The 16,461-nt window shown below is 37.9% G+C and overlaps 2 protein-coding genes across 2 annotated transcripts; one reads left to right on the top strand and one right to left on the bottom strand.

Moving 5' to 3' along the window:
- The first annotated feature begins 2,226 nt into the window (after positions 1–2,226).
- On the top strand, positions 2,227–2,608 carry LOC120168308 (peamaclein-like). The gene is made up of 2 exons (XM_039177088.1): positions 2,227–2,299; positions 2,402–2,608. Exons 1-2 carry the CDS (start codon positions 2,227–2,229, stop codon positions 2,584–2,586), a joined length of 258 nt encoding a protein of 85 aa, XP_039033019.1. The 3' UTR covers positions 2,587–2,608.
- A 6,946-nt stretch (positions 2,609–9,554) lies between these two features.
- LOC120168313 lies at positions 9,555–10,527 on the bottom strand. Its single transcript, XM_039177093.1, has 2 exons — positions 10,066–10,527; positions 9,555–9,965 (listed from the first exon to the last, which is right to left on the bottom strand). Exons 1-2 carry the CDS (start codon positions 10,525–10,527, stop codon positions 9,555–9,557), a joined length of 873 nt encoding a protein of 290 aa, XP_039033024.1.
- Positions 10,528–16,461: the final 5,934 nt, after the last annotated feature.

Genomic DNA, 16,461 nt, shown 5'->3' with positions numbered 1-16,461 from the left:
GGTCTTGTGAGAAACGAGCGACAATGGTTATCTGTATTTGTTCGGGAGATCCCAATTTGTAAGATTGATTTAGTGAAGGCCAGGGCGAATGGTTTCGGCAAGCCACTACCAACCTTGGTAGGAAGATATGCACGTGCACAGCTGCAAAGATTTTGACTTCTAGCTGGTGGTTGGTTATTGCCAATACTGTTATTGACTACATTGACTGGATAGAGAATCGACGGTGTTGACTCCTACTTTATGAACTCAACACTCCAGTTCGATCGACTTAATTATTAGATTGACTCAACAACCGAAACAATCAAAATGAACCGTTGTTCAAATCCCTTATTGCAAGTTATAAGCATACGGTTCCGTGCTAATTAACTTTGCAAGGTCCTTGAAGATGGGAGAACCATTCGTGCTGTTATGAAGCCAAAATGAATATAGCCCTTTCATTATTCATTAGGAAGCAAATATCACCGGAAAGAAAGTACCGGCCTCAATGCAATACCAGAACATATTGCAAAACATATTCGTAGCTGGGAGACATCCCTCTAATATATTTCAAGCAACACCATAAAGACATTTCTTAATCAACAATGAGATGCTACACTTTCATCCCTTATTTGTGCGTGTTTGGGTTCTTATTTTACGGTCAAAAGCTTCCAGCTCCAGATGGCATCATAATATGCATGAACTGAATTTGCTCAACCACAAGCGATAACAAAGATATCCAAGATTGCTACTTCGCAGGCGTTAGGATGCGGTTATCTTGATGTTGATAGTTGAAACGCAGCATAGCATCAAACAAGAAAGCTCTAGGAGAATCTACGATGAAGTTGTAACAGTAGTTTTTAAAACTTTAAGCTAAACCAAGTAAATAACGAAACCTGACTCTAAAATGTCTAATCCATTATAGAAACTAATCAGACTTATCCTTATCCATTTCAGAACTTTCTGTCAGCTCCTGCAATTATAGTTTAAAATGGCATCTTTTCGTAATTACTTTTTCGAGATCTTTATTTTTTTCTATTTTTTGGTAAATTACAAATTTGATAACTGAACTTTTATATAATTTTATTTTACTATCGTACTTTCAAAATTTTCAATTTGCTTACTAACTTTATACATTGAACTTTTTTTGTTACTCCGCCTTTAAATAATTAACGGCGTTTATGACGTGGATACTTTTACCAAAACGACATAGTTTTGGATCTCTAAATAAAAAAAATTATATTTTTTTTCTTCATTTTTCTCCTTTTCTCTCTTTATTCTTCTTCATCCTCATTTCCTTTTCTCTACCGTGGAAATTGTGGAAGCATGCAAGGAACCAATAACAATTATTTGGTATTTTCATCCTCTTTATTTTCCTCTTTTCTTCTTCTTCACCTCATTATTTTTTGGTATTTTCGTTTTTGGATTTCAAAGAGAGAAAAAAACGATTTATTGTGATTATTTGGTTCTTGGAACAAGTCTATAAGATCTCCATTGGAGTAACTTGTGGATTTTGATGACTATTGATTAATTTGCAGATTGGGTTAAGGTTTGGTATATGATTTTGGGTGTAAATTTGGGGTTAAGGTTGATGGTAGGATTTGGGGATTAGGATTTTTTTTCCTGCTTAATTTTTATTTTATTAAATAGAATCTTATGTGGCTGAGTTTTAATATTAAATAAGCCATGTCAACAAGTTGTTAGTGATATAACGACGGAGTGACAAAAAATTTCAATGTATAAAGTTCAGTGAGCAAATTGAAAATTTGAAAGTACGATGAGTAAATAGGTATCACATGAAAGTTCAATTATCAAATTTGTAATTTACCCTTTTTTGTTATTTCTCTAAAATCTAAATATTAGTGATTAAAATAAAACCCATCAAACTTTAGTGATCATAGATGTAGTTTACCCAACAACTAATGACTATGAAATCAAAATAAGTTGCTATTAAACTGAGAGAGTAGATCTAAAGCCATTATTGCATGCAATAAGGTTGGCACTTGATGTTACTCAACAGTTAGTTTTTTCTACGGCAGAAGCAGTTTAACTAAAGCCATAAACCATACGAGTCACGCTAATCAAACTTCAAACAATTTTCCTACTTTGTACCTACCAGTGTTAGCTCCTGCCCATATAAACTGCTCCTCCGAGGATCCTCGTCCATTACCAACTCTCGTACGAAAACAGTACTTTCTTTATATTTCTGGTCTATTTGTTACTGTAAAGAAACCCTGTTTGAAAAAGGAAATGAAGCTCGTCTTGGTGACATTCCTTTTGTTTCTCTTGTTCTCAGCTCATTTCTTTGAGGAGTCAATGGCAGGTATATGAAAATAAAGCTGATGGAAAAAGAAGAAACAAAAAATAGATTGCCATTTACATATTTTATTGGTAACGAATAGTGATAGCGGTTCATGTATGGCAGGTTACTGTGCCTACAAGTGCAAGGCAAGGTGCTCTAAGGCAGAGTTTAAGGAGAGGTGCATGAAATCCTGTACAATTTGCTGTCAGAAATGCAGTTGTGTTCCATCTGCGGTTACTGAGAACAAGCATGAATGCTATTGCTACAGGGACATGAAGAACTACAAGGGATTGTCTAAATGTCCTTAAAACTGGGGTTTGTTTTGCCTTTCTTTCCTTTTCTCGTGACAATGTCGTAGAAGGCGTATATTGCTTGTGGGACTGAACGTCTTAAAGTGTTGTGGATGATGACCCGTTAAATGTACTAGATTAAGCTAATATAATTAGGCTTTTAAATGAATAAATGGTATCCTTGACTGGTTTGTGGATAAGGATCTGCATTTAAACAATCAAATAACCATGAAGACATTTAAATGATGATATTTATGTTAAATAAAGATTGAACTTAAACAATTGAAGACTATTATGGAACTACTAACAGTAGTTCAAGCATCGAATATTGAATCCTTAATATCTAGACTACAGAAATCAACCCACGATAACAATAGAAGATGCTAATTTAATGCAAATGCAGCATGCATTAGCCAATTAATATTATATTAGCACTTTATTTTTTTGTCCTGTAACTGACAAGTTCCAGAACTTGGATTATTATAGCAGACTGAAACAATTTTAGAAAACAGCATCTCGAAATGTTAAGAAAGTAAAAAAGAAGTTCCAAAAGGAATAACTTTAAATGGCACTGTATTCCAGATATAATATGCATCTGTACTCGGCTTCCTCCACAGTTGCCATGTTATATACATGCATAAATTTCCATCTCTCTTCAAGGTAGCATACATTAGAACAAATGTCAAAATGAGAATCATTTATACGTATCAGGGCAATGAGACTGCAATCAAAGAACAAGATCTTACATAGTAAATATTAATCATAGAATAGAAAGTGAGAACTTGACTAGTGATCAAACTAAAAAGAACATGAAACTCAGAGTTGTCAAATCTTACAGCATCCCTAAATGCAGCAGTATTTGCTGTTCTGCTGTCCAAGACTGTTCCATGCCTTCCCTAGTTCCCTCAAAGACCCCAGCTGGTATCTTCAATCGCTTTCCAGCAACATGAATTTCCTTAAGCTCATGTTGTAGTAAGGGCTGTTGACATTCAAAGAAAATGATACACCAATAACACCCTTACCTACAAGTTGATCCACGACCAAACATTATACCATCAGCTGGTTAATTGTAAAGGTCACCTGTTTCCACATTTTCATAACCAAAGACAGCACGCTGAGGCGCAAGTTCACTTTCATTCCAAAAGAAGCAAGATCCTCCCCAAGCACTGGAACTCATTTCAGTATACCGTCTATCATAAGCGCATTGTCTTTGCTCGTCATCACTTGGATTGCATTTACGGGTTGATAAGTGCTACACATCTGGTTCGAACCTCGGATTCTGGATTCTGACCAGAGATTAAAGTTCCCACTTCCCACAAAACTAGCAGTTCCCTTAATTCCTAACTGACAGATCTAGAGATGAAGAAATTAGACTAAGATTCTAAATCTATTTGCCTAACCTGATGATTGCCGCATTGTGAACAACTGTAGCAAGGAACATAATAAGTTACAGTACTTCAGGTGTCCACGATAAGATCAGAAGATTCCTGAGACGGCGATCCTATCCATAGCCGAGTGGTGCGGTAACTGCAAATTACCAAAGAAACACAAACAAATTTCTTCAATATTTCAAAAAATCCAAAAAAGAAAAGAAAAGAAACCCTGTTTAACCGTCGAGAGACTCGTTGGATAGGAGATCGTCGTGCGAGCATTCGAAGTGGAACCGGGGGATCTGTGATTGCGGCAGATGACGACGGAGACTGTCCGCGTGTCGATGCATGGAATGATTGCGCGATTATAGACGTACCGGAGGGACCATCGGCGGTCGTTAATGATTCCTGGCACAGGCATAGTGGATTAGTGTCAACCAATCATGAGAAGCCATGTTGAAGGAGTTTTGATCAAAGTAGACATGAATCTAACGAATGACCGTTATCATGGGAGGAGATATAGTGTATCACTATAGTGTTACGGCCATACGGGATCATTATTTTTTTCTTACGTGCGACTCTCTTAAAATTTTTTACTATTTTTTTTAATTGAAAGAAGCCTAAAACAGTAGGCTATGCGTGTATACTCTCATTAGTTTGCTGCGCAACAGCAGTCTAAAGCCAGGAGGTCTGCTAGCTCATCCGGGGGGAATCAAAATGAACCAAGTTGTAGTGTTGTCGTGAAGCTAGCTTTGCCATCCTATCGGTAATCTTGTTTCCATTCCTGCTAATCCATTGGATTTTTGTCAACCAGTATCCCGACTGTCGAAGTTTCAGAATTGCGCGAAGCAATGGAATATGGTTGTCGATTGATCTACTTTCTCCTACCAATTTGACTGCTCTGCTGCAGTCAAACTGGATCTATAGTTTGTGAATGCCCAAGTTTCTTGCAATGAGTAGACCTTCATAAATGCTTCAAAGTTCGGCGTGAAGTATCGATGTTGTGCCTACATTCTTTGTGAAACCTGTAATTCATTCTCCATTAGAGTACGGATAACACCACCAATTGAGCCTCGCCCATCAAGTGTCGCCACTGCATCATCCGTGTTCAAGCACATCTATCCTCGGGGTGGTGGAGACCACGTTGGATTTGTCACTTGTTGTATCGGATATATAACATGGACTTTGGAACTATTTGCATAGCATTTTGCCCAGTTATAGCTACTGTGAATTGTAGAATCTGTTTTGTAAGTGACATCCTTAAAAACATAGTCATTCATTTGCTTCCAGATGTGCCAAATAGAGCCGTAAAAAGAAGACCAAGAAGGATCGCCATCACTTACGGGTTGTTGCTTCTGAATATTTTGTGTGATCCAAGATTGAAGATCAATAATGAAGAAACTACCATATGCGGAATGTGGAACAACACGCAACCATAGGTTTTGGCTGGGTGGGTAATCATGCAACACATGAATTACTGATTCCATGGTTGCGCCACAAGTCGCATAAGAGCAGTCATTTGTCAGCATTCGCCTTCCGCGTTCATAGTTTGTCATGATCTTTTCTTTATAAGCAAGCCATATGAACATGCGGACTCGTTGAGGAGCGGCGATTGACCAAATATTCTTCCAACATTATTCTTTCTGGACCAGCTATCCTCCATGAGAATGTGTAGGTCGATTTGATCGTAAAGTGATGTTCATGATCCTATTTCCAGACCAGGGCATCGGATATATTGGTAGCCTCAGGCGGCTGAATATTAAGCATGTGAGGGATGACAGCTGGAACAAGAACTTGGGATAACGCCTCCACGTCCCAATGATTTTGTTCATCAATGAAATTGTGTAGCTTCTGAGTTGGGTGCACATGTGTGTCAGCTCGTGCATAACCGTATAATGGTCCCAAATGTGGCACCCACTCATCATTCCAAAAGTTTATGGTGTCTCCATTGCCTACCGACCAAACCAAACATGAGGATAATTGGCTTCATGTTTTCGCTATCCCTCGCCATAATGGGGTGCAAGTCTGTCTTTCAATGGACAAAGGATGAGCATCCTGGATTTTATATTTTTGTCTGAGTAATTGGACCCAGTAAGAGGTTCTCTTTACCATAATAGAATAACCAAGCTTCATCAGGAAAGCTTTGTTCTGCTTAAGAGGACGGATTAAACCCAACCCTCCTCTATCAATAGGAGTGCAGACCGTAGGCCAATTAACTAAGGATATTTTCCTTCTTGAGGGTTCAGAGCCCCAAATAAAGCGCCTAGTCTCAGATTCTATCTCGTCATAGACCCTTTTTGGGAAAGACATAACTTGTATAAAATAAGTTGGTATGGCTGAAAGGACCGATTTAGCCAGAGTAACATGCCCTGCCAACAAAAGAGTTCTAACTGCCCAACCATTTAATTTACCCCTGAATTTGTCGAAGATAAAGTCAAAATCCGTAACTTTCATACGACTATGAAGAACCGACACGTCAAGATATTTGCCCATATGGTCAACTTCTTGGAACCCAAGATATGAAATGATGGATGTTTTCGTTTCTGTGATAGTGTTAGGCGAGAAGTATATATGAGTCTTCCGTTTACTGACTTTGTGTCCTGAAAAGTGCCCAAATTAGGTGAGGATTTTCTCAATTTGCCTAGCATGAGGAAGATCAGCTTTTGCGTATAATATAAGGTCATCAGCAAAAAATAAATGGCTAATGGGAATTCCTTATCGGGCAAAAGAGAAGCCCTTCCAATCTCCTTCTTCGACGTATTTACGAATGCTATGAGAGTCTTTCCATTACTAAAACAAATAGATATGGAGAGAGAGGGTCACCTTGTCGGATACCTCGTTGTGGTTTGAAATCTGGAGTGTATTCACCATTCCATTGGATTTTCATAGAAGCCGAAGTGATACAGTGTATTATGACTCGGATGGTGCTGGCTGGGAAGCCAGCATCAGTGAGCGAATCTTGGATGAAATCCTATCGGAGACGGTCAAAAGCTTTTTCGAGATCCACTTTGTTGACGAAAATGGGTAAAGAAAACGAAAGACACGAGAATTTTATGAGGTTCGGCAATGTGCTTACGTCCTCGGTGCCTAGGCGGCGCTAGAATTTTATTCAATAATTTTTTAGGTCTAGGTTACATCTCTATTTATAATAGAAAACCCTGGTACATAATTACAAATCAACCCTGTACCGTACCGCGGGGCTGCGCCCCCACACCCCCACCCACATAATTCGTAACCCCACAACGAGACTTTTATGAGCCATACATAACACACTTTAATTGACATCCAACCTTGTTTCGTCTTGAGTTGCCACATAGAGTGGATTACCTCCTGATTTATAATAACTTTTTGTAATAGAGCGCCCATCGATAAAACTCGTTTGATTCGGCATGATTAAGATAGGCATCAAATGCTTACTGCGGCGAATGATGATTTTAGTGATGAGCTTATACATGACAGTGCATATGCTGATGGGCCGGAAATCATGAAAAGTTACTGGAGCTTCTATTTTTGGGATTAAAACAATCATTGTTTTATTTATATCGGCTTCAATATCACCTCCTGTAAAGACCTTTTTAACCATGCTGCAAACAGAATGAGACACCACGTGTCACTGCTTTTGGAAAAATTCTGCATGTAGGTCATCATGGCCAGGAGCTTTTAGAGGGGCCATATCTTTCAGAGCTTCAAATATTTCCGTATCATTTGGAGTGATAACCATGGAGTCCTGCAGATGTGCCGGAACTGCCGGAAACAACCTGAAATAGGAAATTTTCCTACCACTTCCTCATCACAAGCATAAATATTCATGAAATAATTAACTGCTTCTTTCTTGAGTATATTTGTGTCATAGCACCAGTCATTTGAAGGGATTTTTATTGGCAGGATTTGATTCTTTTGTTTTCATTGTACGACACTTCTATGAAAGTATTTGTATTACGGTCACCTTGTGCAGTCTAATTGACTCTCGATCGTTGTTTCCAAAGTGTTTCCTCTTGATCTAAGAGTTTTTCTAACTCGATGAGGAGCTCGGCTTCAAGGTTGATAAGGAAATTCAAGTGGAATCTATTAAGGCTTTGTGCACTCCTCGAAGTCTTTCCATAACAATTTCTTTTTTGTGTCGATATAACCAAACATTGTTTTTGTTCTATGTATCTGCTGCTTCAGTAAAATGGGAAATAGTGCCTGAAAGAGTCTCAGAGTTTACCCAATTATCCTCCACCATTCGACTAAAGTCATCGTGTTGTAACCAGCTAGAGAAGTGCTAAATTGAGATGGATAATATTGGCTATAGGGTTGCCGACACAGAGGAGAAGTGGTCTATGATCAGACAATATTCGGTGAAGGTGGTGTCAGCTGTCTCGGGATAAGATTCATCCCATTTGCTATTACATAGAGCTCTATCAAGACGAGCATAAGATAATCCCCTGTTTCATGTAAATTCAGGACCTTGGAATCCCATGTCGCGGATACCAAAATCATAAACAAAATCCTGAAAATTTCTGCAAGGCCAAGTAGTAGTTGCACAATTCTTCATGTCGAAAACAATAAGTGTGGCATTAAAATCTCCCAAAATTACCCAAGGGGTAGTAATATACCCGGCTAGGGAGCGAAGATGAGGCCAAAGCAACTTCCTCTTTGTTGAATTCGGACTAGCATATATAAATGAAGCTAAAGTCGAGAAATTTCCTTGGGTGGTAGAGATACGACAGTGGATGAATTGGAGATAATTGAGAAGTATATCAACTTAAATTTTAACATGCCAGCATAACCATATGCCACCTGAAAAACCTGCTGCTTCAATACGATAAGAGCGAGGGAATCCGATGGCAGCGATAAACACATCCGCTCTGCCACCACTTATCCGAGGTTCAAGAATAGCTACTAAATCTAGTTTAAAATCACACAAATATTGTCAAAAGACTGTGAGAAAACGAGGATGGCCACACCCCTGGATATTCCAACTTATTAGTTTAACAACCATAATAAGAGGTAAGAATAAAAAACCAGATCATTCCATCATGGGAACCGGCTGACTTTCAATGCAATTGTTCTGCATGGCATTCGTACATTGTGCAGGATTAGTGAGATTACCATCTGTTGAAAGATGAGTTTCATCACTTACTTGAGCGTGGTTTGTATACGGTGGCTTATGTAGAATTAACTTGTGTTGGGAGTTCCCTTGTGTGGCGTGCGAGATGATATCATATGTAGTGTTTTTCGATAGTATGATAGTCGAGTGTTTCGATCTGTCTAGTATTGAGACGCGTGATTCCACAGTGTTTTGGCGGGGTTGATGACTTGAGTGCCCATGGTAACCTTTAGAGGATCTAGCAGTTACTTTGGGGATCGTTAAAGATTTACGAACAGGAGTTGTAGCCTTGCTCTTTGCAGCTTGATGATCACTGGAGCGTGCTTTACTCGACTGTGCTTGAGGTTCCGTGGAAGGAGAATGAGTAGCCTGGTTGGTTTTTGAAAGTTGGTTTGGCTGTTCAAAAGCAGTAGCATTTGCATCATCAGTGGATTCATATAGAGGATTGAATCTCGAGCCATTAGTCTCCATATTTCGCTCGCTATCCATAGGAGGTTTTTTAAAGTTTTTCATTTGCCTTCTTTCTACGACCATCCACGGTCCGAAGGGTTTGGATTTTGGTTGACATTCGACAACTGTGCTTCAGTAACTTGTTCTTTTGGAGAAGCATATTCTTGTTGGTCTTCAACAGTGTTTTCAAGGCAGATGTATTTAACATGTCCATATCGGCCACAAGAGAAGCAGATGGTAGGCCGTGATTTGTATTCAACGATTTGTACACGACCATTGATTAAGAGTTTCGAGGTTAGTGATTTTCCCAGATCCACGCTCACCGCCATTCGTGCAAAGTGTCCTCGATGCCCCGTTTCTATTTGGTAGTCAATTTTAACAACCTTCCCAATGTATTCGCCAATTTCAGTGATGAGACTACGTTTATAAAGAGTTATCAGTAATCCCGGGAGCCGGATCCATGCCACAATTCGACGAGGGAATAACTGTGAAGAGGAAAAGTCAGGCAACCACAGTTCGACAGTCAAATAATGTTCGAAGATTGTCCATGGACCATCGGCGAGGGCTGTCAAGAAATCTGATCACTTTCGCAACAAACAAGGAAGTAATCGTTTCTATGTCCATGAGGTGAAAGGGCTGGGATGGTTTCCATAGATCATAAAGCTTATTCCGAAGGGTTGTGTATCCAATACGCCTCCCAAGTAGCTTCACCATCACAGTCTGATCGAAACTCTTATTGGCAATGGCTTGGACTCGGTCTGAGAAATCAATGGATATTAAACCATCCACGATACCACGAACGACATCGTCTTCAAAGACTTTGACATCTTCCTCATCCATTATTTCTTCATCAATCGAATGATCTGTGGGATTTTCTTTGAGTAGGGTATCACTATATGATATTAGGCCAGGCGAAGTTTCTGTGGCTTTGCTGATCACCTCGATATCCATGCGGTTGAGAAAAGTGTCACCTGTGTCCGGTGGCTCTTTGTCAAGTCTGTGTGACTTCTTTGGCAGGCGATCCTCCTGCGGCGCTAGGTTTTCCATCCCGTCCGTATCTTGATTGGAATAGCAAGTTTTTGATTATACAATAAAGCCATATTTTTCACTATTTTAATCATGGCTTATAGTTATAGGATCGCATTCTCAAATCACAGATGATATAGGACACTCAAGTGTAAAATCCAATAAACGATGACTATGATATTATTCACCACATGATTAATTATTTTAATATGTACATTTTCATGAAATTAATTTATATTGTAATTCTTTTAGATAATTGTCTTCATCTTCCCTCTTTCTAGAATGCAAACGTGTCAATTGACATACTTTGAAACATGCGTAACAAACTAACAATTGATTATGTTAAGAAATGTGCCCAAAGATCATTAATGGCGAATACGCCTTGTTTTAGGAAAGTTTAATATAAAATAAATGTTTAAATTATATATTTTTATTTAAGTATTTATTATTTTTAGTTAATTCAGGTATTTAATATTTTCAATGTTATATTTTTAGATATTTGAACCTTTACCGCCGTTAAATTTTACTGTCAGACACCTTGATTAATGGAAAAAATAAACATGTGACACCCTAATCCATCCAACCCAAAGTCTGGAGGATTGAAATGTCACATGAAACCACCGAAGTGGCAAATCATTCTTTTAAATCATTAACTATAGCTATAATTTAAAATCAATAGTTTGAATACAATAATAAAATACTTTTTTTTATAAAATCGGAGCTTCATGACACATAATTTAAATAAAATAATACAACTCGTGTTTACAATCCCAAATACATAAGTAAGGGTCCTATGAATACACATGTCAAATACAAGTAACTAAATAATGCTCTGTGAGGAATGTTGGAAGTCCTGCTGCGATGGTGCTCCTCGAACGACTCAATTTACTAACTTGGGAACGGAAACATCCGAACATCGAGCTTACAAAGCCTAGTAGTATAATCGCTAATCTAGAGCAGCATATGAATATCATAAACATAAGCGAGATAGATGACATGATAATAAGCAGTAGGTACATGTATGACCATAATCAAGTGCTACCTACTTATGGTTCAACAATTCTACCTCTTTAGTGTAAGTCTCACATTCCCCTTAGAGTACTTGGGCTAGGTTTAGGTTACACAACAAGCACCTTGCCTGACTAGTCTACTCATTAGAGTACTTGGGACGCATCCGGGTCACATAGAATCAGAGCATATGTCCAACTAGCATTTAAAATGCCCTTGCATTATTTTAGATATATCTGAATATTTCTCAAACAACTGGACGATCATCACATATACACACAAGTAACTTGGGTGTCCTCATCATTTTTCAAGTGGCAAACAAAGGCATAAGTCTCATGGAATCTTACCTCATAAGCTTCTTATGATTATCACGCATATATTATTATTATCATGAGGTTATTTTATCATTATTATCAATTTTAACACCGGTAGGGAGATCACTCCCTCAATTACTACTATTTCATTTGTTCTCTTTCCTATAACGTTATGCAAGAGCTTAATAGTATTTTAGTGTTTTATGCCCTTAAGGCAATTTATATTTATTGCTCCACTCTTGTTATATTACAACTAGCCCAATATTCAATTCGAGGATTAGTTTATTGACAACGACTCCCTAGTCGCTTTTGTCATATTTCTCATCGGTTCGCCCTTGAACCAGTAAGGCAACTAACACAATATTTGATTATGGATGTTCACATAGTACTCACTTTTCTCTATCACGCTAATCACGTCGTTCATCGTCTCACCCGTTGGTACATATCTTAGAATGATCCTTCATTCACGATTATTCAATACATGTTCAATTGAAGATACTTGAAACTATTACGTCTAGTATAGTTACTTCGATTATAACTCATTCCTATGAGTGTTTTATAAGCCCCTTTGACTATTTTTGTCCCTCACAGACTAAATTTCACCATCATGATCATCTTTAGCTCTTACAAGCCTTAATGAGGTTAACTCTAACCATCCAAAAGGGGTATATCGATACTCTACTTGCAGTATCGATACCCCATGATCAAGTATCGATACTCTTATAAGTATCGGTACCAAAATGGCTATTGGATTACAAGTTTACCCCTAGTATCGATATTGTTACCCTTAGTATCGATACCAGAGTTGCAGTATTGATACTCATTATAAAATGCCCAAAAATTGACCCAGTTCAACCAATATTGATATTGTTCATCCAGAATCGATATTCTAACACATAAACCTAGAAGTATGCTCAGAAAATGCTAAAAAATCCTCTCAAACACTCTAGTTTGGTTCTAAATCAATTTCTAAAGGTTAAGGGGTTTATTTAGGGTCATTTAGCATGATAAAAACACAAGTTTTATACTATAAACGTCATCTAAAATAAGAATGAAGTAAAACCTCCAAATATGCTCAAATACGTAAATCCCCAACAAGGCATCATATTTAGGAGTTTCATAACACAACAAAGGATTAGATATACACTACCTTAGATTAAGAATCTGAAATGAAGCTCATTTCTTAAACTATTCTTGTTTTTCTCTTCTCCATTTGCATTTGAACAGTCCAAACCCATTCTCTCTTTCAAAATAAGAAACCAAAAGCTTGAATCCTTACAATAATCTTGATGGAAGGATTATGGATGAATTTGACGTATGAGATAGGCTCAAGAACTTACCTTTGAGCTATAGAACTTAGAGAGGTAAAATGAGAAGAAAATGAAGAAAAATGGATAGGAGATGAGGATAAAAGAGATAAAAGTTCTCATCTTTTTAAAAATGGGATAATTATGCTTTTGGTCCTTTCTCATATTTCTACCATTCAAAAATCTATTTTTTATGGCTAATTAGGCCTAATTCCAACTCAATTAAGCCAAACAACTTAATTTATGAAATCCACGAGGCCCAAATGTCTATCGGGTAAACCCAAAACTACTAGGATAAAATTTTAGGTGTTACAACTCTCCCCTCTTTAAAGAATTTTTATTCTCGAAATTTACTTGGATCGACAAACACTTACTCTTGGCTCAAACACTTAGAAACCTTAAACACCTAGACTCTTATCGGGTCTGATCTTTCGGGAAGAAATCCTCGTAACCCAACATGTTACTCGAAACTCGTAAATCGATCTACGATTTTCTAAGGGCGCTACCTACATCGAACCTTAAGTAACAACCTTCAAGAAGGGCAAAACTATTGAGTCTTACACTGGTCATCCCAACACTAAATACTTAGCATAATTCACAAGGGATAACACTACTCTAGACTCAACTGTTGCTTCTATACTCTTCGCTTGCTAACCTTACTCAATGGAGTTAACTTAGTGCATAACCATATAGTCTCTTTTACTTGTTGAACATAGGTAACTCAATATGCTACACGTCGAGATCCTACGGACACTCACAATACACGACCTCGTTGTTATCTACTGAATATATGATGACAATTCACGACTTCTCAATGTCGATCTCTATGCTCCTACTATACAACTCTGATTTGATACTAATCTACACTACCTACATGTTTTTCATTTTTCTTGAGGTTCACATACACTCTATTACAGACATCTAAGGTACTCACAATTGAAAATTGGCCATTTGCCTAGCGAAACTATCAACATTTGGCTTTCTTGGAGAGTACACCTTACAAAGTATAGATCTCTCACAACCGCAATATGATTTAAGGATTTCAAACCTCTACGTCTTGCACTCACTATCGCTTACCATTACTGAGTTATTTAATGACGCTTAGCGCTAGTCCAACGATGCTTAATATACCTGATCCTCTTTAGTCTGAAGTAATAAGATCTATGGTACTACGCAATGCTGGATACTTCTACATATTGTACATAGCTCACGCTCATATAACAATACATAGACACTACTAACGAGGCGTGAGTCACTTAGCTAATTCATTTATTGCTCATGCAAGAAGACATCATGTTGATATCTGAGGGTTCATTACACCTCGAGAATCTTAACTCACTATAACACTTATAGTACCTTTAATACTAAGCTAAAATTTTGGGACCGTTATATTAAAACATACACCCTACTAACTTACCCATCGAGAGTACTTAGGGCATCTATGCCCAGTTAGCAACTGAAGTGCCTTGGCACTAGCTGAGATATATCATGATATTTCTGGAAACCAAAATGGTCATTATATTGGCTAGAGTAACTTGGGTATTCTTAACACTCTAATGGAAGTCTCTACCTCTAAGACTGAACCTGAGATTACTAAATCTCTGCGGAGTGATCACACAAATCCTCTACTGATGATGCAAAGATGTCATTGTAGTATTGTAGCTAACAAGACCACATGCAAGGATACTCCCTTACGTAAGAGTGATAGATTCAGTGACTATACATTTTTTAAAGTTTACCCTCAACTCAACAAGGAACAACCTCTCATACTCATAAGGTCCTCATACATCTCTAAACTTACACCTCCAAAATTAAAGTAACACTTGTGCTAAACACTTCCCTTAAGTTGACTATTGACCCAAACCCAAGTCTTCTAAGAATATCTAAGGTCACCCTAGTCTATTCTACTAAGGCCTTCCAATTAGACACTTAAATTCTCGCGCCTGGATCCTCTACACATGTATTTTTCCTACTTAGTTCACTTAACTCCATAAAAGAATACATACACTTACGTCTTCAAGAATAACCTGAAAACTAAGATAGCTGAGAACATACTTGGCAACTCATTTACGACATTAACATTCTGACCATGTCTCTCTATGATCTAATAAGATGTCTCGTGCATATTCAAATTGAAAACTGGTCGCTTCTCTACTATCATGTATGAGCAAAGAACTAGTACCTCTTTGTGTAGGTTCTCTGTTATACTGAGCTACTAAGGTCGCCCCCTGGATCGACCTGAAACATCACATTTCAAACTAGGACAGTCCCTCACCATGTGCATTAAGGATCCACATCTATAGCACTTTCTAAAAAGTTAAAAGCTCATTTATAAATGATTTTTGCCATAATTCTCGTACACTATTTACCTCAAAACTCTATCAGAGTCTTCAGAGCTTACCACAAATGATGAAGCTGGTGATTTCCTACGAGACCTTATATCTAACCTCTAACTTGGCTGGAGTGACAAGGATGACGTCACTCTCCTCTGCTCACACAAACCACTGGTCCTCTTTGTCGCTCACTGAGATATGTCAATGGTATACAAGTCCTAATACTTGGGTTGCATGATTCTCCCCGTAAACTTTTCCTTATAGTATGTACCCTTTCTACGGCCTTAGCCTGTCATGCCAATTCTAAGAATACCATAGGAGGGTTTGTTGTTAATTAGACATGAATACTTATATGAAGTCTTTCAAGGGACCTTCTACACCTTAAGGACTTAGTTGAAACAAATTCATAAGTATATCAAGTTAATCAAATGAAATCCCTCTTGTACTCAAGCATCATGCAATCTACTTAATTGGCTAGAAGGAATGCATTCTCAAAACGTCTCGTACACTTCACTTATGTGTTATCCTTATGCCCACTTAGAGAGGGATCTCAAGCAAGCATCTTGGGCTATAGAGCTACCTCTACACTCCCTTACCAGTCGATAATGTCACCATATAATAGAACAACGACATATCCAAGCCTATCATTGGAGGCAAGATAAAGCTACCTCAAGTCCTCATGGTTCATGTCAACAATTATAAAATATAATCGAGTCGTCATAAACTAAATCGTATAATTTTAAGGTCTTAACCCTCCTTAGTCATTTACCAGAAACTCTATCAATGCTATCATGCTCAAAGTATCCAGTTGAGCAGTCTATGCCTACAAAAAATGCCTATTATGTCCTAGAGCAGGGAAGTAATTCCTCCAAAAAGGTCATCTTAACGGCTTTCACTAACATCGACACTTTGTGATCATCTACCCTAGGAAAGAACTCATTGCTAAACACTATTGGGATGAGAGACACTACTCTTTATCTTACCATCGGGACT

The sequence above is a fragment of the Hibiscus syriacus genome, unplaced genomic scaffold (assembly GCF_006381635.1).
Source record: "Hibiscus syriacus cultivar Baekdansim isolate YM2019G1 unplaced genomic scaffold, ASM638163v2 tig00111719_pilon, whole genome shotgun sequence".
NCBI lineage: Eukaryota > Viridiplantae > Streptophyta > Magnoliopsida > Malvales > Malvaceae > Hibiscus > Hibiscus syriacus.
The sequence above is the reverse complement of the archived record's forward strand: the minus strand, read 5'-3'. Positions and strand labels throughout refer to the sequence as shown.

Excerpts from the sequence above, each read along its gene's own strand:
- LOC120168308 (XM_039177088.1), top strand. The coding sequence starts at position 2,227 with ATGAAGCTCGTCTTGGTGACATTCCTTTTGTTTCTCTTGTTCTCAGCT. Across the intron at positions 2,300-2,401 it reads CTTTGAGGAGTCAATGGCAG|GTTACTGTGCCTACAAGTGC; the intron begins GTATATGAAAAT and ends CATGTATGGCAG.
- LOC120168313 (XM_039177093.1), bottom strand. The coding sequence starts at position 10,527 with ATGGAAAACCTAGCGCCGCAGGAGGATCGCCTGCCAAAGAAGTCACAC. Across the intron at positions 9,966-10,065 it reads CTTCCTTGTTTGTTGCGAAA|TTATTCCCTCGTCGAATTGT; the intron begins GTGATCAGATTT and ends TCCTCTTCACAG.